This window comes from Lynx canadensis, chromosome E1 (genome assembly GCF_007474595.2).
Source record: "Lynx canadensis isolate LIC74 chromosome E1, mLynCan4.pri.v2, whole genome shotgun sequence".
NCBI classification, from domain to species: domain Eukaryota; kingdom Metazoa; phylum Chordata; class Mammalia; order Carnivora; family Felidae; genus Lynx; species Lynx canadensis.
Window position 1 is genome coordinate 47,061,375 of NC_044316.2, and position 24,119 is coordinate 47,085,493.

The window sequence follows — 24,119 nt, forward strand, 5'->3', positions numbered from 1 at the left end:
AAATTATACTAGTTTACAGAGAGAATACTTTGTATAACTCAAAATAATTTTAGGGAACGTTGGAAGATGGTTGTGGTTTTTTAATATGCTTTACTCTTCCACATTGATAATTCTTATCTCATGGCAAACCTGGGAAATGTGTTTTGCTGTTGGTGATTTAAATCATTTTTGTCCAGGGGACTGTGTACAGTTACTAAGTTGAGTCCTTTCTCTGTTTATTTTTCAGTTCAGCCCAATCCTTCTGTACTTATTGGCAATCCTATTAGAGCATATACTCCTCCACCCCCCCTTGGACCTCACCCAAATTTGGGGAAATCCCCAAGCCCTGTTCAAAGAATAGATCCTCACACTGGGACAAGTATTCTTTATGTACCTGCTGTCTATGGAGGGAATGTAGTTATGTCGGTGCCTTTACCTGTAAGTGGACATTTGAAATACCGTTTATTGAATAAAATAAAATAGGCTTCACTAAGTTAGTAACTATCCCAAATAGTGTTGTTGTTGTTGTTTTACTTTTCAATGCCTGTACACTTCTTTTAAAGCAGCTCTTTCTTTAACCTTCAAAATGTGAAATGACCAGAGAAATATGAATTGTTGTTTATTGTCAGTTGTTAAGAAGAAATTTGTATATTGGATGTTTTGATTGAGAAGACTTTGTATTCCCTTAAAAATATTTTTGCTGGGGAAAATTGGCCTGAACATTAAACAGAGCTAGTAAATTGGTGTCTTGTTTTGTAAAGTGATACTTTTATTTTATCTGTTACTTTTTTATTCTTACATAATTCACTAACCCTTCCTAGGAAATACAGTTTTTTGGAGGAGGCAAAGAAGCTTGGATTAGTCTAGCTCTCTGGATCTGAATTTATCTGAGAAATTTCAATCTTTTCATAATCTTACTGGCACTTAAAAACATTATTAAATGTTTTCTGAGACTATAGATATTGAGAGGGTTTTCATCTTGTGTAAAACCCACTTTTGTTCCTTTAACATTTTTTACTATTTTGGTAAAAAAATTTTTTTTTTTTTTACTAATATTTCCAAATTCAGAAATTTTATCCCAGAAAATATTTCTTGCATTTAAGGCAAATATTATAATTTCAGGCAGAGGTGATTATTGCCAGGGGTTTTGGCACCTCCACACCCCAAAATGGAAAAATGCCCAGCTGTACACCTTGCTCAGCCATATTGCTCGTGAGAGTTTACAATTACAACAGCCAATAGCTGTTGGTAAGAAATACGTGATTCGTGCCCACTCCCCAAAAGACTTTCAATTTTAGCTGACTTATTTCTTCCCAGACAGCCTGGCAACATCATACATCATTTTCTTTAAATAGTAAGTCCCTTAGGATTTATATTTCATTTTACTAGGTCAGAGAGGCTTTTATTATATAAGATTTTTAAGAGTCTGCATTTAACAGTTACACTATAATAAGATAATAGGGGCAGTAGCTCAGATGTCATAGTATTTATCCTTTTATGTCAGTATGCAGAGATTATGTATTTAGACATACCTAAAGAAATATTTTGTTTCTGTGGTTTAAGGGAAGAGTTGAATTAATCAAAAGAGTTAATTTAAACTAATGACCTATCTGAATTTTGCCTACAATCAATGAACATTAAGTGATTTGGTTATTCATGTAAATTTGGAGTGTATTTCTTTTTTTTTTTTTTTTAACTTTTTTAATGTTTATTCTTGAGACAGAGACAGAGAGTTAGTGGGGAGGGTCAGACACACACACACACACACACACACACACACACACACACACACAGAATCTGAAGCAGGCTCCAGGCTCTGAGCTGTCAGCACAGAGCCTGATGTGGGGCTCAAAATCATGAACCATGAGATCATGACCCAAGCCGAAGTCAGACGCTTAACTGACTGAGCCACCCAGGCCCCTCCGCCACCCACCATTTTAAAAAAACTTTTTTTAATGTTTATTTATTCTTGAGAGAGAGGGACAGAGACAGAGCATGAGCGGGGGAGGGTCAGAGAGAGAGGGACTTTAATGTTTATTTTTGAAAGAGAGAGAGAGAGAGAGCGCGCATGAGCAAGGGAGGGGCAGAGACAGAGGGAGACACAGAATCCGAAGCAGGCTCCAGGCTCTGAACTGTCAGCACAGAGCCCGATGCGGGGCTCGAACCTACCAACTGTGAGGTCATGACCTGAGTCTAAGTCAGATGCTTAACCAGCTGAGACACCCAGGCACCCTGGAGTGTGTATATTTTATGTTGAGACTCCTTGGACTAAATTCTTTAACTTTTTCACTTGTTCTCTCATTTAGTCTATTAAACTATGTAACTATGCAGTTATAACTTTAAAGGGTAACTTTCTTGATAATCTATGACATATATACATTCATATTAAAGGGAAGTGATTTAGGGTTATAAAATAAGTTGATGCGTCAAGGAATAATTACCAATTTTATGTCCCTAGTTTCTTCCTAACCTGAAAAATGACCAATTTTCCCTACACACTAAAGATTCAGGAAGCCAATTTTTCTTTTGGAAGCCAATTCTTGACTAGTTCAGTTCTAGCAATAATTCTACCAGTTGTTATAACTAGCATTGACTTTGTAGTTACTTATTTTGATAAAATTAACATGTGTGTGTTTGCTTTTTCCTAATCAGTAGCACTATAGCAGTTTGCATTTTAAAATGTATTTAATGCAGTTACTCCATTTCTTGTGATAACATAGGTACCATGGACAGGGTACCAGGGCAGGTTTGCAGTTGATCCTCGGATCCTTACACACCAAGCAGCGATGGCCTACAATATGAACCTCTTACAGACACACGGACGGGGGTCTCCCCTACCGTATGGCCTTGGGCACCACCCACCCGTCAGCATAGGGCAGCCACAAAGCCAGCATCAGGAGAAGGATCAACATGAGCCAAGTCGAAATGGTGAGCTGCTTTGCTGTTATCAAGATCCTAAAATGTTGATACACCTGCTTGTATCTTTTAACAATATGATTGTTAAATTGTTCGTGGATTATAGACCCCTTTGAGAAAGAATGTGATGCAAAAACTATGGATCTTCTCTCCAGAAGATACAAGTATGTACACAAATGAAAATGCATGATATAATCAATATTACCAATTTTCTGAAAAAATACCAAATTTTAATATTTAGAGTGTTTTTAAATGATAGTTATTTAAAATCGAGACAGAAAATCCTCTCCTGTTAAATATATGTATTGACCAAAATTATTTTTGTGGTACACTAAATGTAGATGCTACTGTGGCAATAGTTGACCTAAAATAGTTACATCTTCTGTGAATCATAATCTCCTGTGTAATTGAAGGAAAAATTACACAGTCTTTAAGTTTGTTTGTTTATTTTATTTTTTATTATATATTTTAAAGATTTTTGGGTTTTATTTATTTTGAGTGAGAGAGAGAGAGAGAGAGCATGCGTGTATGCAAGCGGGACAGGAACAGAGAGGGAGGGAGAGGGAGAATTGCTAACAGCACAGAGCTGGATGAGGGGCTTCAACTCGTGAACCATGAAATCGTGACCAAAGTTGGACGCTTAACTGACTGAGCCACGTGTCCGTATTTATTTCTTTTTGAGAGAGTGAGAGAGTAAGAGTGAGAGAGTAAGCGAGCACGTGTGCGCAAGTGGGAGGGGTTGGGCGGGGGGAGAGAGAGAGAGAGAGAGAGAGAGAGAGAGAGAGAGAGAGAATATTCCAAGTAGGCTCCGTGCTATTAGCACAGAGCTCGATTTGGGGCTCAAACCCACAAACCATGAGATCATGACCTGAACCAAAATCAAGAGTTGGACCCTTAACTGACTGAGCCACCCAGGCGCCCCACTCAGTCTGTTTTTTTCAAAAGAAAAAAAAAACCTTTTTTCTCTTTTTTTTTTTACATTTTTTTATTTTTGAGAGAGTGTGAGCAGGGGAGGGGCAGAGAGAGAGGGAGACACAGAATCAGAAGCAGGCTCCAGGCTCTGAGCTGTCAGCCCGGAGCCCATCGCGGGGCTCGAACCCACGAACTGTAGGGTCATGACCTGAGCTAAAGCCAGATGCTCAACCGACTGAGCCATGAGGTGCCCCAGCACTCAGTCTGGTTTTTAAAGTCAGGTTTACTGAGGTATAATTTATGTAATGTAAAATTTACTTTTTAAATGTACAGCTGACATATTTTGACAAATGAACAGAGTTGTTAACCACCACCAGAATCAAGACACAGGGTGTTTACGTAACTCAAAATATTCTCTCATAGTCCTTTGTAGTCTGTCTTCTCCTCCAACCCCCAGCCCTGGGCAACCACCGATCTGCGTTTTGCCTCTGTACCCTTGTCTTTATACTTAGTACGTCATATAAATGGAATCAGAGTATATGGCTTCCTTGTGTCCAGCTTCATTCACTTAATGCTTTTGAGATTCATTTATGTGGTCTATGTCAGTAGTTTATGCCTTTTTACTGTTGATCAATATTCTATTATATGGTTGCACTGCAGTGTTTGTATCTATCCATCAGTTGACGGGCACCTTAGTTATTTCTGTTTTTTGGCTCTGAGTATGTTTAAATACATAGGTAACTTTATAATAAATTGCCGTGCTGTTTTCCAAAGATTACTGAGTATGTTGTAAATACATAGGTAACTTTATAATAAATTGCCGTGCTGTTTTCCAAAGTGGCTGATGCATTTTTCTCATCAGCTAGTAATGTATGAGATCTCTAGCTGTTGCACATTGTCATCAACACTTAGTATTGTTAGTCTTTTTACTTTTACCTTTGCTAGGAGGTATCTGATAGATTCTGATTGTGGTGTTAGTTTGCATGTTCCTAATGATTAATAATGTTGAATATCTTTTCATTGGGTCATCTGCCCTCCCCCTCTCTATCTCTCTCTCTCTCTCTCTGTCTCTCTTTTGTAATGTTTGTTTTTGAGAGAGAGAGAGAGGGATCACAGAATCTGAAGCAGACTCCAGACTTTGAGCTGTCAGCACACAGCCCAACCTGGCACTTGAACTGTGAGATCATGACCTGAGTTGAAGTCAGGTGCTTACGGTGCCCCTAGAAGTTTCTACTTTTGATAAAATTCAGTTTATCCTTTTTTTTTTCTTTTTTGAGCCATGTTTTGGTGTTGGCGAAATTTTGTCTGATCCAAGATCACAAGGATCTGTGTTTTTTTCCCCCAGGAGTGTCGTGTTTTTAGCTCTCACATTAGGTCCTTTTTGAGTTAAGTTTTATATGTGTTATGAGGTAAGGATGTTTTTGTTTTCTTTTTGCTTATGTATGTTCATTTGTTTTAGCACTATTTCTTGAAAACACTGTCCTTCCTGCATTAAGCTAACTCGGTACCTTTGTTGAAAATCAGTTGACCACATACATGAAGTCTGTGTTCTGTTCTGTTGATGCACACGTTCATGTGTGTGCCAAATGTGCTGTCTTGATTCCTGTAGCTTCATGAAAGTCTAGACGTCAGGTACTTATGAGTACAAGGTTGTTTTTCTTTTTCAAAACTGTCTATTCCAAGTCCTTTGCATTTTCCACATGCATTTTACAATCAGCTTGTCCGTTTCTACAAAAAATCCTGCTGGGATTTTGATTGGGATTGTGTTGAATCTACAGGCCGATGTGGGGAGGATTGACAACAATATTGAGTCTTCTGTTATATGAACAGGATATCTCTCTCAGTTTCTTTTTGTTTTAAGGACACACTTCAAAAAAATTGTTTTTAATGTTTGTTTAGTTTTTGAGAGAGAAAGAAAGAAATCCCAAGCAGGCTCCATGCTGTCAGCACAGAGCCCTGTGCGGGGCTTGAACCCATGAACTCTGAGATCATGACCTGAGCTGAAACCAAGAGTTGCAGGCTCAACCGACTGAGCCACCCAGATACCCTATTTCTCAGTTTCTCTTACTTAGTTTTATGATTTTCCTCCTCAGTAGTGCATGCCACACATTCTGATGTATTTTTGTTTCATTCAGTTGAGTACACTTTTTTTTTTTTTTTTAAGTTTATTTACTTATGTTTCTGTGAGAGAGAGAGAAAGAGAGCCAGGGAGGGGCAAAGAGAGGGAGAGAGAATCCTGAGCCGGCTTCATGCTGTCAGTGCAGAGCCCAGTGCAGGCCTCGAACCCACAACCTGTGATCATGACCTGAGCTGAAGCCAAGAGTCAAACACTTAACCGACTGGGCCACCTAGGCACCCCTTAAGTACACTTGCTAATTTCACTTGAAATTGGATCCATGGAATATTTAGAAAGGTGAGTTTTAGTTTCCAGTTATTGAGGATTTTCTAAGAATTTTTATGTTGTGGATTTCTACTTTGATTCCACTGTGGCAAGAAAACGTATTTTGTAGGACTCAAACTCTTTTCTTTTGAACTTCCTGAGATTTGTTTTACAGTCCAGGATATGGTGTATCTTTGTGAATGTTCCATGTGCACTTGAGAAGAATGGAGTACTCTATAAATGTTACTTAGGTTAGGTTGATTGATAGAATTGTTCACGTGTACTATATTCTTGCCGATTTTCTGTCTTCTTTTAAAGAAATATGTATTGGGAGGAGAATATTGAAATCTCCAAGTACAATTGGTATTTGTCTATTTTTCCTTTAAATTTTGCTTGGTTAATTTTGAAGTTCTCTTATTAGGAGTATAAACATTTAGGATTATGTGCTTTTGATTAATTAACTCTGCTGTCTTTTTTTGAATGACATTCTTTATCCCTGGTAATATAGTCTTTGCTCAGAGGTCTACTTTGTTAATATCTAATGTAACCACTTTAACTGTATTTTGACTAGTGGTAGCATGGTATATCTGTTTTGACCTTTTTCTTTCCTTTTTGATCTATTACTTTTAATCTTTTTGTGTCTTTATATTTATTTATTTAAAAAAATTTTTAAAAATGTTTGTTTATTTTTGAGGTGGGGGTAGGGAGAGGGGTAGATAGAGAGGGAGACACAGAATCCAAAGCAGGCTCCAGGCTCCAAGCTGTCAGCACAAGAGCACGATGCGGGGCATGAACTTTTGAACTGTGAGATCATGACCCAAGATGAAGTTGGATGCTTAACCAACTGAGCCACCCAGGTTCCTTGATTTGTGTCTTTATATTTAAAGTGCATTTCTTTCTAAATTTTTGTTTGTTTATTTGAGAGAAAGGGAGAGAGAAGGAGGGAGGGAGTAAGGGGGAGGGGTAGAGAGAGAGATGTAGACACAGCATCCAAAGCGGGCTCCAGGCCCTGAGCTGTCAGCACAGAGCCTGACGCAGGGCTCGAACCCATGAACCGTGAGATCACGACCTGAACTGAAGTCAGACACTCAACCGACTGAGCCACCCAGGCGACCCTAAAGCACATTTCCTTTAGATGGCATATGGTTGGCTCTTGATTTTTTTTAAAGTTTATTTATTTTGAGAGAGCCAGCGGGGGGCGTGGGAGGCAGAGAGAGAGAGAGAGAGAGAGAGGGAGAGAGAGAGGGAGAGAATATATCCTAAGCAGGCTCTGTGCTGCCAGCACGGAGCTCGACGTGGGGCTCGATCCCACAAACTGTGAGATCATGACCTGAACCAAAATCAAGAGTTGGATGGAAATCAAGAGTCAAATGAGCCACCCAGGCACCCCTTGATGTTTTTTTTAATCCAGTGTGACAATCTCTGCCTTTTCATTGAGGTGTTTAGAGCATTTATAATTAATTATATAAATTAGGCTTGATTTTATCATCTTGCTATCTATTTTGAATTTGTCCAATCTTCTTTTGTTTCCCCTTGCCTTTTTTTCCTATCTTCTTTTGGATTCGTTGAATATTTTTTATGATTCCAGTTTATCTCCTTTTTTGATTATTAGCTATAACTCTTTATTATTTTAGTGTTTGCTTTAGAGTTTATAGTATATATCTTTATCACAGACTCCTTTCCAATTTATATTTTACCATTTCATGTACAAAGAACCTTACAGTATTTCAATTTATCCTCTTCTGGCCTTTATGATATTATTGCCATACATATTACTTTTACATATAAGGCCAAACATTGTTATTATTTACACAACCAAATAATTTTTTAAAGAGGTTTAGGGGCATCTGGATGGCTCTGTCAGTTAAGCGTCTGACACTCGATTTCGGTTCAGGTCATGATCTCATGGTTTTGTGAGTTTGAGCCCTGTATGGGCTCGTCACTGACTTCGTGGAACCTGCTTGTGATTCTCCCTCTTTTTCTGCCCCTCCCCTGCTCGCACTCTGTCTCTTTCAAAATAAATAAATAAAAAAGAGTTTTAAATAATAAGAAAAATAATTTTTTGATCTATCCATGTAGGTAGCATTTCTGGTAGTCTTTATTTCTTTCTGTATATTCATGGTTCCATCTGATACAATTTTCCTTCTGCCTGAAGAAGTTCTAACATTCCTCATAGTGTAGATCTACTGGTGATGAATTATTTCAGCATCTGTATGCCTGAATATATTTTTGTTTCACTTTCATTTTTGAAAGAAGATATTTTTGCAAGGTATAGAATTCAAGGTTGACAATTTTTATCTTTAAGCATTTTAATGATGTTACTCTCCTGTTTTCTTGCTTGCATTATTTCTAGTGAGAAATCTGATGTCATCCTGTCTTTGTTTTTTCTATATGTAATGTGCCTTTTTCCCCCCGTCTGACTGCTTTTATGAGTTTCTTTTTTGCTGGTTTTAGTAGATTGATTATGCTGTTCCTTGGTGTAGTTGTCTTCATGCCTCTGGTGTTTGAAGTTTGTTGAGCTTCTTGGATCTGTGTGGTTTTATAGTTTTCATCAAGTTTGGAAACTTTTGACCTTTATTTCTTAAGATATTTTTATGTCTTGCCTCTCCTCTCTTCAGGAATTCCAACAACCCAAATATTAGGCTGATTTAATTTTTCCCACAGTTGATGGATGCACTTCCTTTTTTAAATTCTTTTGTTCTTTTTGCATTTCGTTTTGTGTAATTTCTATTGCTATGCCTCCAATTCATTAAGTTTCCATACTGCAGTGTCTAATCTGTTAGTTCTACCTAGTGTATTTTTCATCTTCAGACATTGTAGTTTTCATTTCTTGAAGTTTAGTAGTAAGGCTATTTTGGCATGAGAATTCATTTTACAGAGAGAGTTCCAGTGGCTTTCCTAAAAGTGTTTTCAAACAAGAACCCAAATCAAGGATTTTTTTCAAGGAATTTAAAATATCCAGCAGTTAATTCTAATAGATTAAAATCCTTTCACATGTGTGAAATAGCATCTTTTAATTCTGTTATAATTGTGATTTTTAAAAACACTTTAATTTTGTTTCCTTTGCTATTCCTCATTCACTTACATTTAGTTTGCTATCTATTACTTTTAAGGAGTATAAGTACACCCCTTTCAGAATATCTTTATTCAGTTTAGATTTCTTGATTAATTTGGATTGATATATTATTTGCATTTTTGCTTAATTATATTTGTAAATGGCCAAAACATTGAGCCTTTATAAGTAGTAAGAATTTCAGTACCTTTTCTGTGACTGGTTTAGGAAAAACGAGGCTACAAATTCCTGGAGAATGGGCAATTATCTTTGAAATTATTTCATGTTTTAAGGTTATTCCTTTATAAATCTTTTTTATTGATAATGAGGTTTGCTTTAATTATAAATTTTCTTTCTTGCAGGGAAACTACAACCCTCAAACTTTAGTAAAAACAAAACCCCAGCAGTAATATAAATTGATACAATAGATGAAAAATGTTCAAATTATTCTGCTCTAATAATGGTTAGTCATTGGAAATGTAACATCCATTGGAGACAATTTATAAGAATTTAAAAATATTTTCTTAGGTAAAAGTGATACAAATAATCCTGGACCTGAAATTAGTAAGATTCGAACACCAGAGAAAAAGCCTATGGAATCCAAACAGGTATGCTGCTTACATGTAGTGAATGCATTGTCCTAATGGATTTTAGTCTGATTGATCACCTTGGAATGTTGATGTTTTAAAGAAAATTTTCTCTTTTTATGTATATCTTTTATGCTTATTGTTTCATGGGGACCTGTTGGGTCGTGTTATCCCCTTCACCTTTTCTTTGGCTATTGTTTGCTTTATCCATATACTTTTCTCAAATTGTTGGTCAGTGATAGACTTGAATTTAGAATCTTTGTATGATAAAGTAGTAAGTGAGACACATTTATAGACGTGTCATCGAAAATCATCTCAGAATGGAAAGAACTGTTCTCGTGAATAGGGAAGACTTAACTTCCTTATGTCGCTCACCTTGTTCTCTCATCACATCTACTGTATAAGTCCTTAACTTTTTTTTAAGATCGAAGTGTAGTTGACACACAATGTTACATTAATTTCAGGTATACAACATAGTGATTCAATGAGTCTGTCTGTTCTATGCTTATCACAGTGCGGTTACTATCTTCCACCATACAAGGCTATTACAATACCATTGACTGTATTCTCTGTGCTGTGCCTTTTATCCCCATGATTTATTCATTTCGTAACTAATGCTGAACTCTTAATTCACCCGTTCATCTCCTTTATTTGCTTCTGTGGTTGTGGACCAGTTAGGGAAAATCAAATCATTGGTTGAATTAGTGCCAGTGGAAATTAATATTTTCTAATCTCAGGGAACCCAGGGGGCTCCTCTGCCTTTTGTTACATGTACCTAGCTCCCTTTGCCCGATTTCTCAGCAGCTCTTCTCCTGCCTTGATACCTTCCACCTACAGTTATCCTTATGATCAGGAGATGACCTTGCTTTAGAGTTGCCACATCAGGATTTCACCCTGTTAACTTAAGACCTTAGACTTACCCCTTTCTCCTTTGACAACCCTGTTTTCTTATTACCACATAAGAGTCTGGTAGAAGAGAAGGAGTTTCCTTTGAGACTACTTTCTCCTCTTCTGGTCACCTCATAGGCCTAGTCCGTTCTCCTCAGTCATCTTTAAATTCTTTAAATTCTTTCCAGCTGCTAGTTCTTCCTTCTCAGCCAGTAAATAAATTGACCAATCGACCGTTTTTTTTTTAAAGACACTTTCTTTTTAACCCTCATCTCCTTTATAGTTTCCCCAAGTTCACCTTTCCACCTCATCTCTTATTTGGCCCTGAACCAATGCAGCCTCGTATTCGACTTTGACATTCACTGAAAACCGTTGCACTTCAAGTGAGCAGATTTTACGAACACACTTCAGTTGTAGTCTGACTTGTCTTTTCTCTGGTATTTGGCTCTATTTTCTACTTCATTTTTCTTGACCATCTTGTTCTTCTGGTTTCTTTGCCCCACATTTCTACTTTTCACAACCCTGTCTAACGTGACCTGCCTCTTTTATGAGTTCGTGTCCCCCCCCTTCCCATCTGTCCCTCGTCCTAATGTTGGGGTTTCCCAGGGTTCTGTCACTGTCCTACACCTCTCAGCATTCTATGATTTCTTAGTACAAACTAGGTCATTTCCATCGTTTTAAATCTCTGCTGCATGATAATGACTTCCAAATCTGTATTCCCAACCTCAGCTTGCTTTAAGCAACTGTTCTCTGTACTCAGTGACTTATGTTCCATAAGCAGCTCTGACTCACGATTTCTACAACTGAAAGGACTTACTACCAACTGGAGGAGTGCAAATGAGGCCGCCAGTGGAACTTCCTGATTGAGTCTGGAGGGAGCTGCAGTGCAAATAGGAGTTCTGTGTGTTTGGAAAGGGGTGCGAGAGGGAACAAATGACACGCTACGATGCCGTGGCAGCCCGTGCAGTCACAGGCAGCACAGGACAAAACGTCCGCAAGAGCCTTGGGTGCTATGGGAGCAACCGAAGCTGAGATAGTGAAGCATCTCTCGTTGTTTTTAAATTTCTCTTTTGTTCTTTCCCTGTCCAGGAACTAGGCAACCTAATAGACACGTTTCATTTCTTTCCACTCTGATGCTTTGTCCTGGGGCCTCGCGGAAAACCATTTCCTGGCTGTCCTTGATTCAGTGCCTCAGTATGAAGAGGAGAGTGACGTGGGATGATCTCATTCTGATAATAGTATTCTCCGGCTCCCTCTATCCTGCCTAGCCCACTGTAGTGTCAAAGAGTAGCACTGTATTGATTAGGCTCCTATGACTGGCCTAGCTTCCTGTCCATGTCAAAGTCAGAAGTGAAGGAGGCCGCTTATCCACAAACAACCTTGACATCCTATCACGGCCTCCCTCATGCGATCTGTGTGTGAACATCAACAGTGTCTTATGGAAAAAAGTATATCCCAGCTGAATGTGACATCAGTCTCAAAAAGATGCAGATTCATGGGGGACCATGTTTGTTTATAAAGAGCCTTTATCAGGTTCTGAAACTTTTATTTTGCAGATAAAGTCGAATGATTTAGACAGTTAATGACAACTCTTTATTGAAGACCGCCCATATTTGTAATGCCGTTTTGGGTAACAGGTTCTGGGACATTTGAAGAGCAGGCGTTGCAGCTGCTGGGAGACTGGGAGGGAGGAGTCATTCTTCTCATTCATTTTATAGATGATTTATAAACGCCCAGTAATCTTCGGGACATTACTGGCCAAATTCAAGTGGCAATCCATTTAAACTGGCGATTAGAGGTGAAAAGGCACTTGAGGCCCGATTGGTACATTGCAAACAAACATTGTTGCAACAGCTTGGTCGCCAGGAGTCCCACGGCTTCAATTCAGGAACAGGCTGTTTGTTCTGGGTTCTCAAGAGTGGTCAGTTCTGTGTGTAGCTTGAGAGCCTTTGGTGAGGCGAGTACTTTGCAGTACTCCGTGACTATTTCCACATTGAAACTTAACAGGAGATTGATGTACCGAAGCGGCTTATTGAGTGTTTTGACAGAGAGGGGAAAGAAAAATAGCTTCTTTCCACGTTGTATTTCATTTTTCACATTGTCACCATTTGTGATCAAACATAGGTTGCAGAAGGATGACAGCACTCCATAGTTTACAAACCTTCGGTAGCTTACCACAGTTTACAGGATTAAAAATGTTTATACTCAGTATTGAATCATTCTGGGTCTTGTATAACTGGGCTCTCGCAGTGTTATCTGATGTCAAGAAGGGGAAAACGAACATATAAACAAGTGATGTTGTAGCTGTATGTACACAGAACTTCTCCTGCTCCTCAAATCTGCCTTACTCTTTCTCCTCTCCCCGCCTGTCTCTCCTTGGTTAGGCTGTTACGTTTACTTAGAACGTCCTTCCCTCACTGGAAAATCCCAGATCTTTGTGCCAGACTCAATTCAAATGTCCCAGCCTCTGTGAAGCCACCTTTAATTTTGTCAGGCACTAGGACCTTCTATCACATCCTTTTACAGCACCTAATTTTATGTTTCCTTGTTTGTGTCTTCCGCTGGACTCGAAGCCTCCTCTAAGCAGACCTTTTATGCAAAAGGTCAGAGGTCAGATGGTAAATCTTCAGGCTTAATGGGCCATATGGTTTGTGTTGGAGTCTCTCAACTCTGCCACTGTGGTCAGAAAGCAGCCGTAGACAATACGTAAACGAATGAGGGTGGCTGTGTTCCAGGAAAACTATTTGTCAAAGTTTGGTGGGCTGGAAATGGCCTGGGAACCGTAGTTTGCCAGCCCTTGCTGTAAGCTCTTGAGGGTACAGACTCCGTCTTCTCACTGTCCTTTAATCTCCGGCACTACCCTTGGTAGGTTCTCAGTAAATGTTTGTTGAGAGAAGAAATACCGATACCTAATGGCAAAAATTGACAACGAAACTGGTTATACAAAGGTGATAAAGTATTTATTTGTCCACTTCAAAGTTGTTTAAATTGAGACAAGTATTTTTAAATTAATATAGATATGTTTGAAGAAAGAGATGTATAAAAACAATAAAATTGGTAGGAAAGGACACATTATAGTGATTTATATCAGAAGGAAATCAATGGTTGTCTTTCTGAGGAAGAAAGTGTGAAATTAAAAATCATGCTTTTAAAGGAATTAAAGTGGATGTGTTAATAAAATGGCAATATGTCTTCTTATGACTCAAATATAACACGGGTTTTTCTATTTCTTCTTTCCTGGTCTAAAAAATGTTTATTCCCTCATTTGATTATCAGAAAGTGATTGGGCACGTAGCATTGGCTGTTACTGATAAGAATGTATCATATCCTTCAGATGTGCTAGGGGTGGGAATAGGTGGAGAGCCACAGGACCCAGATCGTCCGCAGTTAAGAAAGACTTCTTATTTTTTTCTAGATTGATTTGGAATCAAATCCACAGAACAGAAGTCCTGAGTCGCGTCCTGGTGTTGTTTATCCCAATACCAAATTTCATCGCAAAGATAATCTCAACCCGAGACATATAAATCTTCCTCTCCCTGCTCCCCACGCACAGTATGCAATCCCCAATCGTCATTTTCATCCCCTTCCCCAGCTACCAAGACCACCATTTCCAATTCCGCAGCAGCACGCCTTGTTAAATCAGCAGCAGAATAATTTGCCTGAACAACCAAATCAGTTGCCGCCCCAACCAAATCAGGTAGTCCCGCCACAGAATCCGTTGAATCAGCTGACTCAGCAGCCACCTCCTCAACTTTCCCCTGCCTATCAGGCAGGGCCCAACAGCGCTTTCTTTAATAGTGCGGTCTCTCACCGGCCCCAGTCCCCTCCTGCAGAGGCTGTGATTCCTGAGCAGCAGCCCCCTCCCATGCTGCAGGAAGGCCACAGCCCTCTTCGGGCCATCGCCCAGCCCGGCCCCCTCCTTCCTTCCCATCTGAATAACTTCACTGATGAGACTCCCCCGGGATTGCCAATCGGGGAGGCTTTAGGTAAGTTCTCCTGTCACTGCTGGGTGTGACAAATTCAGAGATTATTTCCTTAAATCGACATGTACTGTGCAGTGTTCTTTTGGGTCAGGATCGATTCATTTCTTCAAGTGATGGCAGCAGACATCAGTCACTTAGCGTAACAGTCAGAATCTTGTTCCAAATGCTCTGTAATGTTAAGCGTCCCGTTGGTGCCACTTTACATGATGACGTAGGAACAGTCATCACCACCGTTACCGTAACTTTAGTTACTGGCAAATTTAGAAGACATTTGCCTTCTCCAAAACCCAAAGCGTAGGCATTTCTTTGTTTTTGTGAAGAAAATCTGGTTGCAGAGACTGTTGGAAAGAGTTAACTTGAAACCCCAGATGCGTGAAAACTGAATCTTTTCCCAAATATCTTGCAGATCGTATGCATGGGAGTGTAGCTCTGGAAACACTGAGGCAGCAGCAGGTGCGGCTCCAGCAGTGGAATGAGCATCACGCCTATCTCAGTCAGGGCGGTATTCCGTACCCTCACCACCATCCACATCCTCACCTCCAGCATCTTCCTCAGCCGCCAGTGAGAGCAGACTGGAAGCTCCCCAGCAGCGCGGAGGACGAAGCAGAAACCGCAGACTCCAGGTATTTCTGCGGAATACGAATAGCCTCGCACCGGGACCGCTCCCCTTCCCCCACGCAGCCTTCTCTCTTGGATACCGCCCTTTTAGCCTCAAGTTGCGGTATCGTCCCAAAGAAATTGGATGCTGGCCTTCTAGGCACGTGCTACACGGTGCTAGGATTGACTCTACAATCTAGAGAATCCATTTAGAAGTAACTTTAGAAGATGCTAGAGAGAATCCATTTAGAAGTGCACATCTGGGTGGGGACTGTGTTGGGGATTGAAAATTAATGTGGCCCCATGCTTTGTGGCTCTCCTGAAAAAGAAATGTACCATCACTGTGAGCACCTTTTCGTACTCAGTAGTAATGCAAGAAATGAATGGATACAGAAGTAAATTAGGTGGAAAGTTAAAGTTTATAAATTTATCATCAGTTTATTTTCCTAGCCGCACAGAATTCTATCTGCTTTGAACTACAGACCTTGATGCAGGTTCAGTCCTCCTTCTAAACTTGTTTTTATGGCCAGTGTCATGTGGATGCAACGAAGTGTTTCCTAATCCCTCTGAATAAAAGGTCCACCATTATGGTGACCTTTTTAAAAAAAAAAAAAAAATTTTTTTTTTTTTTTTTTAATGTTTATCTACTTTTTGAGAGAGAGATTGACAGAGTGTGAGCAGGGGAGGGGCAGAGAGAGAGAGAGAGGAAGACACAGAATCTGAAGCAGGCTCCAGGCTCCAGGCTCCGAGCTGTCAGCATGGAGCCTGATGCGGGGCTCGAACCCACGAACCCTGAGATCACGACCTGAGCTGAAGTCGGACACTTAACCGACTGAGCCACCAGGCCCCCCCGGGGCGGGGGGGTGACCTTTTATAACTGCCAGTTATTGAAGACACGTAGAGACAGGACAGTTGGTTTTAATGCCAAGGGAAAAGAAAGAAATCAGATACTTGGGGCATATTTAGTGTCTTCGATTCCACATCTGTTGAGTGTTAATGCTCACCTTTGAGATGAATTACCGTGAGTTCTAATGAAGTATTCTCATTTTTGTCTGTAAAAATTAACCCATGTAGTTGACTAAGCTCTCCTCGATGTGATGGAGCTTTTCCTTTGTTTTCTTGTCCTCGTATCTCATCGTCTTTATGTAGGTTTCAAGACTTAATCAGAGAACTGTCTAATCGTGATCAAAGTGAAACACGGGAACTGGCTGAAATGCCACCACCTCAATCAAGACTTTTGCAATATAGACAAGTTCAGAGCAGGAGCCCGCCAGCAGCCCCGCCTCCCCCGTCCAGCACGGACCACAGTGGCCACTTTTCTAACTTTAATGACAGTAGCAGAGACATCGAAGTAGCTAACAACCCAGCATTTCCGCAGCGCCTGCCGCCCCAGCTCTTCAGCTCACCGTTCTCATTGCCATCCGAACACCTTGCCCCTCCTCCCTTGAAATACCTGGCGCCTGACGGAGCGTGGACTTTTGCTAATTTACAACAGAGTCACCTAATGGGGCCGGGTTTTCCCTACGGCCTACCTCCCTTGCCTCACAGACCACCGCAGAACCCTTTTGTACAAATACAGAATCATCAACACGCTATTGGTCAAGAGCCATTTCACCCACTGTCATCTCGAACAGTATCTTCTTCTTCGCTCCCTAGCTTAGAAGAGGTAAATGTCTTTCTTTTCCTTTTTTTGCTTTTGGGATTAAATGTTTGTGGAAAATGCTAGTATTTATTGATTTGATGAGAGCGGTGGACAGATCTTCGTGAATTTAGTACTCATTAAAGATAATCTTTTCCTGGAATGTATTTTTAATTTCCCCTCTTATGTGCTATTTCAGGCTTTGTAGAATGTCCGTTATTGTTGAAACATGCCCTTAGAGCCTGTTACTGCTGTTTCGGAACATTTCACACCTGACTGACCCGAGGAGGCCCTTCCTTCAAGCAGCTTTGTTCTGTCTAATCTGGGGAAATGGTTTCCAGTGATTCATCTTTTCACTTACGTTACGTGTGTCAGTTATGAATTTGTTGATTAAGCTTTCCATAGATGATGGCTTTTGCAGCCAGCGGTGAATTCCTAGCGCTGTGCTGTCTCTTGTCACCCTTCCTGGTGCTTTCGTGGGTGGGGGCGGTTGACCCGTGGCAGTGCTCGTTCCCGGGTGTCACTGGGCTGTGCGTGTAGTACAGGATTGACTCTGCAGCGCTGAACATTTTATGGCAAACTGGGTTTTTGTCTTCAGATACTCAGGTATCTCCAAAAAGAATCTCTGCGGACCTTCACTGATACGAAAATCTTAGTAATTCCGGGTTATGAAACTTACAAAATGGTACCATTGGTGTAGACTATAAAAACGTTGTCTAGCTGTTCTCTTTAAGCTTGTGGGGATTAAAGGTAAGAATTTATAAAGCTGGTTGTGGTCATTATCAATCACAGATGTCTTTTTATTAAAACAGGATAAACATTTCCTATTTTAATATCTGAAAACATATTTTTTTGACAAGAGCTTCATTTTGGCAGTTCCTCAGTGATTTTCTTTTAATTTTTTTTTAATGTTTATTTTTGAGAGAGAGACAGAGACAGAGTGGGAGCAGGAGAGGGGCAGAGAGAGAGGGAGACACAGAATCCGAAGCAGGCTCCTGGCTCCGAGCTGTCAGCACAGAGCCTGACGCGGGGCTCAAACTCAGGAACCGCGAGATCATGACCTGAGCCGAAGTCGGACGCTCAACCGACTGAGCCACCCAGGCGCCCCATCCTTGGTGACTTCTAAGGGCTTTGAAATTAATTCAGATGTTTTGCCAATTTTCTGCTGTATATGCTGATTATAAAGTCCAGTTTCATAGGCATGGTTCTATATCTTATTTGTAGAGTTTTGGACGTCATTTGTTCAGATCGTTCCAGTATACATTGATTGGCTTGTCTCATATAATTATTGTGATGAAAACAACTTAATTGCTATCTCAGGTTCCTAATATAAATTATAAGCATAAGATGAATTGGTATCTGTATATATGTATTGTGAGGATCTAGAAATTTGGAACCATACCTTTATTTTTTTTTTTTTAAATTTTTTTTTTTTAATGTTTTTTATTTATTTTTGAGACAGAGAGAGACAGAGCATGAACAGGGGAGGGGCAGAGAGAGAGGGAGACACAGAATCGGAAGCAGGCTCCAGGCTCTGAGCCATCAGCCCAGAGCCCGACGCGGGGCTCGAACTCACGGACCGTGAGATCGTGACCTGAGCCGAAGTCGGACTCCTAACCGACTGAGCCACCCAGGCGCCCCTGGAACCATACCTTTAAAGAATTGACACATATCTGACATTATTTCAGAATGTAATGGAAAGGCTTAACAACTGTGCAGTAATGTCATTTTCAGTTACGTGATGTTTTATGTACTTACGTATGTATTTCTCTCTTTTTTTTTTAAGTTTATTTTGGAAGAGAGAGAGAGTGGAGAAGGGTCAGAAAGAGAGGGAGGGAGAGAATCCCAAGCAGGCTCCGTGCTGTCAGCACAGAGCTGGATGTGGGGCTCAAACTCAACGAACCCTGAGATATGACCTGAGCTGAAGTCGGATGCTTAACCGACTGAGCCACCCAGGCACCCCTGTATTTATTTCTGATAAAATTCATATAACAAAAAATTCTCTTTTAATCATTTTAAACTACAATTTAGTAGATTCTAACATACGTACAATATCATGTAACCACCCCCACTCTCCAGTTCCAGCACATTGTTGTCACCCTAAGAGACCCCCCCATAACCATTAAGTAGTTGCTCCCTACTCGCCTCATGCCTCCAGTCTCTAGTAACTACTAATCTACTTTCTGCCTCCGTGGAGACATTTCATATAAATGGAATCATACTGAATGTGGCCTGGCTTCTTTCTGTTAGTGTAATGTTTTCGAAGTGCATGCACTTTGTAGCATGTGTCAGTATTTCATTCCTTTTTATGGCTGAGTAATATTCCATCGCATGGCTATGCCACAATTTGTTGATTTCTTCCTCAACTGGTGGACATTTGGGTTGTGTCCTTTTATTTTGCTATTATGAATAATTCTGCCAAACAAGTTTTCGCGTGAAAGCATATTTTTTGTTCTCTTGGTTAGTTATGTACCTGGCATTCCTGGATCATTCTAGTAACTCTAGGTTTGACTTTTTGAGGAGCTGCTAAACTGCTTACCCCAGTGCCTTGTACTATTTTACATTCCCAGTACTGTTGTATGAGGGTTCCAATATCTCCTTTGTTAAAAAAAAATATAAATAGCCTTTTAGTGGGTATATAGTGGCATCTCTTTGTAGTTTTGCCATGCATTTCTCTAATGACTAACGATGTTGAGCATCGCTTCATGTGGTTATTGGCCATTTGTGTATCTTCTTTGGAGAAATGTCCATTCAGATCCTTTGCCTAGTTTGAAACATGGTTGGTTACCTTTTTGTTGTGGAGCTGTAAGAGTTTTTAAATATTTTCTGGGGGTCCTTGGGTGGCTCAGTCAGTTAAGCGTCCAGCTCTTCATTTCAGCTCAGGTCATGATCTCACAGTTCACGGGATTGAGCCCTGGGTCAGGCTCTACTCTGACAGGGTAGGGCCTGCTTGGGATTCTCTCCCTCCCTCTCTCTGCCCCTCCCCCACTTGTGCCCTCTCTGTCTCTCTCTCTCTCTCTCAAAATAAATAAACTTTAAAAAAGTGTTTACATATATTCTGGGTACTAGATTCCTTTCACATATATGATTTGCCATATTTTCTCCTTCTGTGTCTTTTTACTTTAATAGTATCTTTGATGCATGAAATTGGAATTTCAATTTAATTTGGAAAAAGTCCGATTTTCCTGTTCTTTGTTGTTGTTGTTGTTCCTGTTACTGTGCTTTTGATGTCCTACCTAAGAAACTGTTGTCTAATCCAAAGTCATGGAGATTTATATCTACTTATCCTAGTTTAAGAGCTTTAATTTTTACGTTGAGTTCTTTGATCCATTTTGAGTTAATTTTTGTGTATTACATGCAGCGATGTCAAATTCATTATTTTGCATGTGGTTCTCCAGTTTTCTCAGTACCATTTGTTGAAAAGACTTCTTTCTCCATTGAATGGTCTTGGCAACCTTGTCAAAAATCAATTGACCATAGATGTATGGGATTACTTGTAGGCTTTCAGTTCTATTCATTACGATCTATGTCTCTACCACACTGTCTTGTATACACTGTATCTTTGTAGTGAGTTTTGTACTTTGTTTTTCTTTTTCAAGATTGTTTTGGCTCCTCTAGGTCTCTGAATTTCCATATGAAATTTAGGATCAGTTTGTCAATTTCTGCAAAAAAAAAAAAAAAAAATGTCAGCTGGGATTTTAAAAGGGATTGTTTTAAATCAGATTAATTTGGGTATTGTTAAGTATTGTTATCTTAACAGTATTAAGCCCTCTGGCCCTGAACATGGGATATCTTTCTTTTTGTGTAGGTCCTTTGAAATTTTTCTTCAACAGCATTTTATAGTTTTCCAGGTATAAGTCTCACACTTCTTTTGTTGAATTTGTCCTGAAGGTATTTTATTCTTTTTCCTGCTGTTGTAAATGGAATTGTTTTCTTAATTCATTTTTGGATTGTTTATTAATAGTGTGTAGAAATACAGTTAGTAATATAGTGATTATATATCTGCAAGTTTACTGAACTCTTAATTGGCTCTAATAGATTTTTTGTGGATACCTTGCGGTTTTTTATATAGAAGAAAATGCCATCTACAAATATATTTTTGTTCCTCCTTTCCAATCTGGATGCCTTTGAAAATCTGTGTGTGTGTGTGTGTGTGTGTGTGTGTGTGTGTGTGTGTGTTTATTTTTTGAGAGAGAGGGCGGGGGTGGGGGGAGAGAAGGAGGGAAGAAGCTGGGGAGAGGCGGCAGGGGAGGGCGTGGGGGGGGGTGGGTAGAAATCCCAAGCAGGGGAGTCTGTTCAGTGTTGGGCTTGAACTCACAAACTTCGAGATCGTGACCCAGGCTGAAACCAAGAGTCGCTCGACCGACAGAGCCACCCGGGTGCCCCTGGATACCTTTTATTTCTTTTTCTTGCCTAATTGCCCTGGCCAGAACCCCTAGTATGACGTTTAAGGTGAATATTTGGCAAATTAGAGAAAAGCAAGTGTATCTAGGGTGAGTTTTTAAAATTTCCTTGTTTTTGATTTCTAATGCCATTCTATCGTGGTTAGAGAATATACTTTGTATAATTTTAATCTGTTAAAATTTACTCAGATTTGTTTTGCCACCTAACATTGGTCTTTTCTCGAGAATGTTTCAAGTGCACTGGAGAAGAATGAATACTTTGTTCTTGTTGGGTGGAGTGTTAGGTCTATTTGGTTTATATGTTGTTCAAATTTTTGGTTTCCTTTAGATCTCTGTCTAGGTTTTATATCCCTTAGTGAAGGTAGGGTATTGAATGAAATCTCTCGACTATTAATGTTGAATCTTCTGACTCTTCACTTTATGCTTCATGCACTTTGGGGCTTTGCTGTTAGGTTTATGTATGTTTATAATTGTTACATCTTCTTGACAGATTGACCTTTTCACCATTATATAATGTTCTTTTTCTCTCATAACAGTTGCTGTCTTCAAATATTTTTTTTCTTTTCCCTGATCTTTGTGCAGCCACCAGAGCTCTCTCTTCACTACGGTTTGCATGGAATCTCTTTTCTCATCCTTTTGCTTTTTTATTTTGTTGTCATTTGTTTAGTGACTTTTCTGATCAGCTAAAAAATAATTTTAAACTAATTGTAAAATGCTGAATTAATTTTTTAAAGTCTGTGGTTGTGATGTGTCACCTCTGAAGTCTTTATGTTGTTAGCTTAATGGTCAGCTAATCATTGCATGGAGATTTCCTTAAACGCATGGGACCAAAACCATGGCCCGGTTTTTTCAGAGGCTCAGTTTTCGTGCTTTTGGGCACCCCTTCCGTGCTCAGCCAGGCAGTTGACATCTCTGCCTTAGCCCTCACTTCCTGCTGCCGCACAACTTCCGGATCAGCCCGCAGTGGCTCCTCAAAGCCCTTATTTCGCAAAGCATCTCATTTCTCAGACTTGCCTCCAAAGCTTTTGGTTAGTCTGCTGTTTGGTTCAGGTAGCAGTGACTAAAAAACATTTGCCTTCGAATGTTTTCGATACGGCCTTATTATTACTGGTTAAGTTCTGAATTAGACAAGATAAGGCAGGTGTTTTTGTTTGTTTGTTTTTGAGCCACTCTTCCTGGGACTACCAGACAGGTCACAACAAATAATTACAGTTCTTTGAGAACGGGGCCTGTTCTGCTCCCTCTGGTGCTGGTGCTGGAAATGCAGGATCCTGTCTTCACTGAGCCACCGAGCCCGAGAGAGGAGGGTGTTGGGACTAGATAGAGTAAGTTAAAATACTGCAGAGCTCACTATCCTTGCTGAATTTTCCCTCTTTTTCTTGATGAAATGCTCCCCTGGTTGCTGTAGGCGTTAGTCTCCTGAATTTCAAGAAAGCTGATGGTAAGAGTTTTTGGCAGTATTTTCATTGCGTTTGTGGAGCGATGGACTCCACTGTCTTTACTGATACCTCTTGTGATGTTTTTGATTTAACCTGCCACATGAGTTCATAACATGTGGACAGACCAGTGTGCCGAAGGTTTTACCAGCTTCTGTGAAGAGTTATACTTTACTAAATAGTTCCAAATAGTGATTCATGTCCTTTAAATATCCCTAGGTCTTGGAATTTAAATTCTTTGCACCTTCAAGCTCTTAATGTTTGACAGTACTGTTAAGCTGTGTGTAAGTGCCCTCGATTGTCAGTGGGTCCTTAGAATGAAATTACTCTTGCAGAAACTTTTAGTCACCTTTATCTCGATGCACGAGATTCACTAATGATGACTGTCTTGCGACACGGAAAAAATACCTCGACAAGGAAAATCTTGTTTTTACCGCATTGCAGATTTGACATTTTCAGTGCATTGGGATAATAGTGTTTGTGCATTATGTGGTACAAAATAATTTTTATATGAATCATCTCATAGAATGAATAGTTTGTGTTTGCCGTTTCTTTCCAGCCTTTTAAAATAGTTTCTTTAACATTAACAATACAGAAAAATGTCTTGTTTCCTTCCGTATTATGAATTCTTTTATTGTGAGAAACCTTGGTAGATTAATCTTATGTGAGGTGAAAACATCTAGGTGTTAGCTTAACAGTTAACTTGAACAGAGATGGTTTTTCATGTTGTTTCATTAGTATTTTCTTTTTTTATAATTTTGGTTTCCTTTTGACAAATGAAGTACACCGTCAGCATGGAAAATGTAGCAGTTAGAGAAATTATTTCTAATTTCACGATACAAAGATAGCTACTGCAACACTTGCCTCTTCATAGCGTTCATAGAGATGAACATGTGGTTTTATAGCATTCTTAAATAGGAACATTTGGTTGATTACTTGTTGGGAAAACTTGAAACCGTTCCCCACCCCCCATCCCCAGGCCCCCCCCTCCCCCGCCCCGAATTGCTGTGCTCAGTTATATCACCCCATCAGACCTTTCTTTCCACCAGTCACGGCACGTAAATGGGATCTTGATCCTATTCTGTAACATTTTTTGCTACTTAACATGTTCAGAGTATGTTCAGCTACTTAAGCTGTTTAAGGTGTAAGTCCATGGTTTTCCTTACCCTACCTTAAATGTAGCAGAAGCCCTGGCCCTCAGCTGCTGGAATGAGGCCGGGGCACTGTGGTCTGGCCGTGGTGCCAGCACCCTCCTTCCACTTCTAGTTCTTTTTGATGACGGGGCAAGGAGGGGAGCTGATGGCACAGGTGCCATCCTTGCCCTGGGCCACATTACGGACCGTTCCT

The 24,119-nt window shown here is 40.0% G+C and overlaps 1 protein-coding gene across 7 annotated transcripts in view; it reads left to right on the forward strand.

The window, feature by feature from the left end:
• Positions 1 to 24,119, forward strand: part of HELZ (helicase with zinc finger) — a 156,107-nt gene that overhangs the window by 112,035 nt on the left and 19,953 nt on the right. For all 7 annotated transcript variants that reach the window (XM_030296660.1, XM_030296664.1, XM_030296661.1 and 4 more), the window contains 6 exons: positions 227 to 417; positions 2,700 to 2,907; positions 9,768 to 9,847; positions 14,130 to 14,700; positions 15,104 to 15,320; positions 16,444 to 16,960. In XM_030296660.1, coding sequence (XP_030152520.1) covers positions 227 to 417; positions 2,700 to 2,907; positions 9,768 to 9,847; positions 14,130 to 14,700; positions 15,104 to 15,320; positions 16,444 to 16,960 — 1,784 coding nt within the window. The remainder of the gene's footprint in view (positions 1 to 226; positions 418 to 2,699; positions 2,908 to 9,767; positions 9,848 to 14,129; positions 14,701 to 15,103; positions 15,321 to 16,443; positions 16,961 to 24,119) is intronic.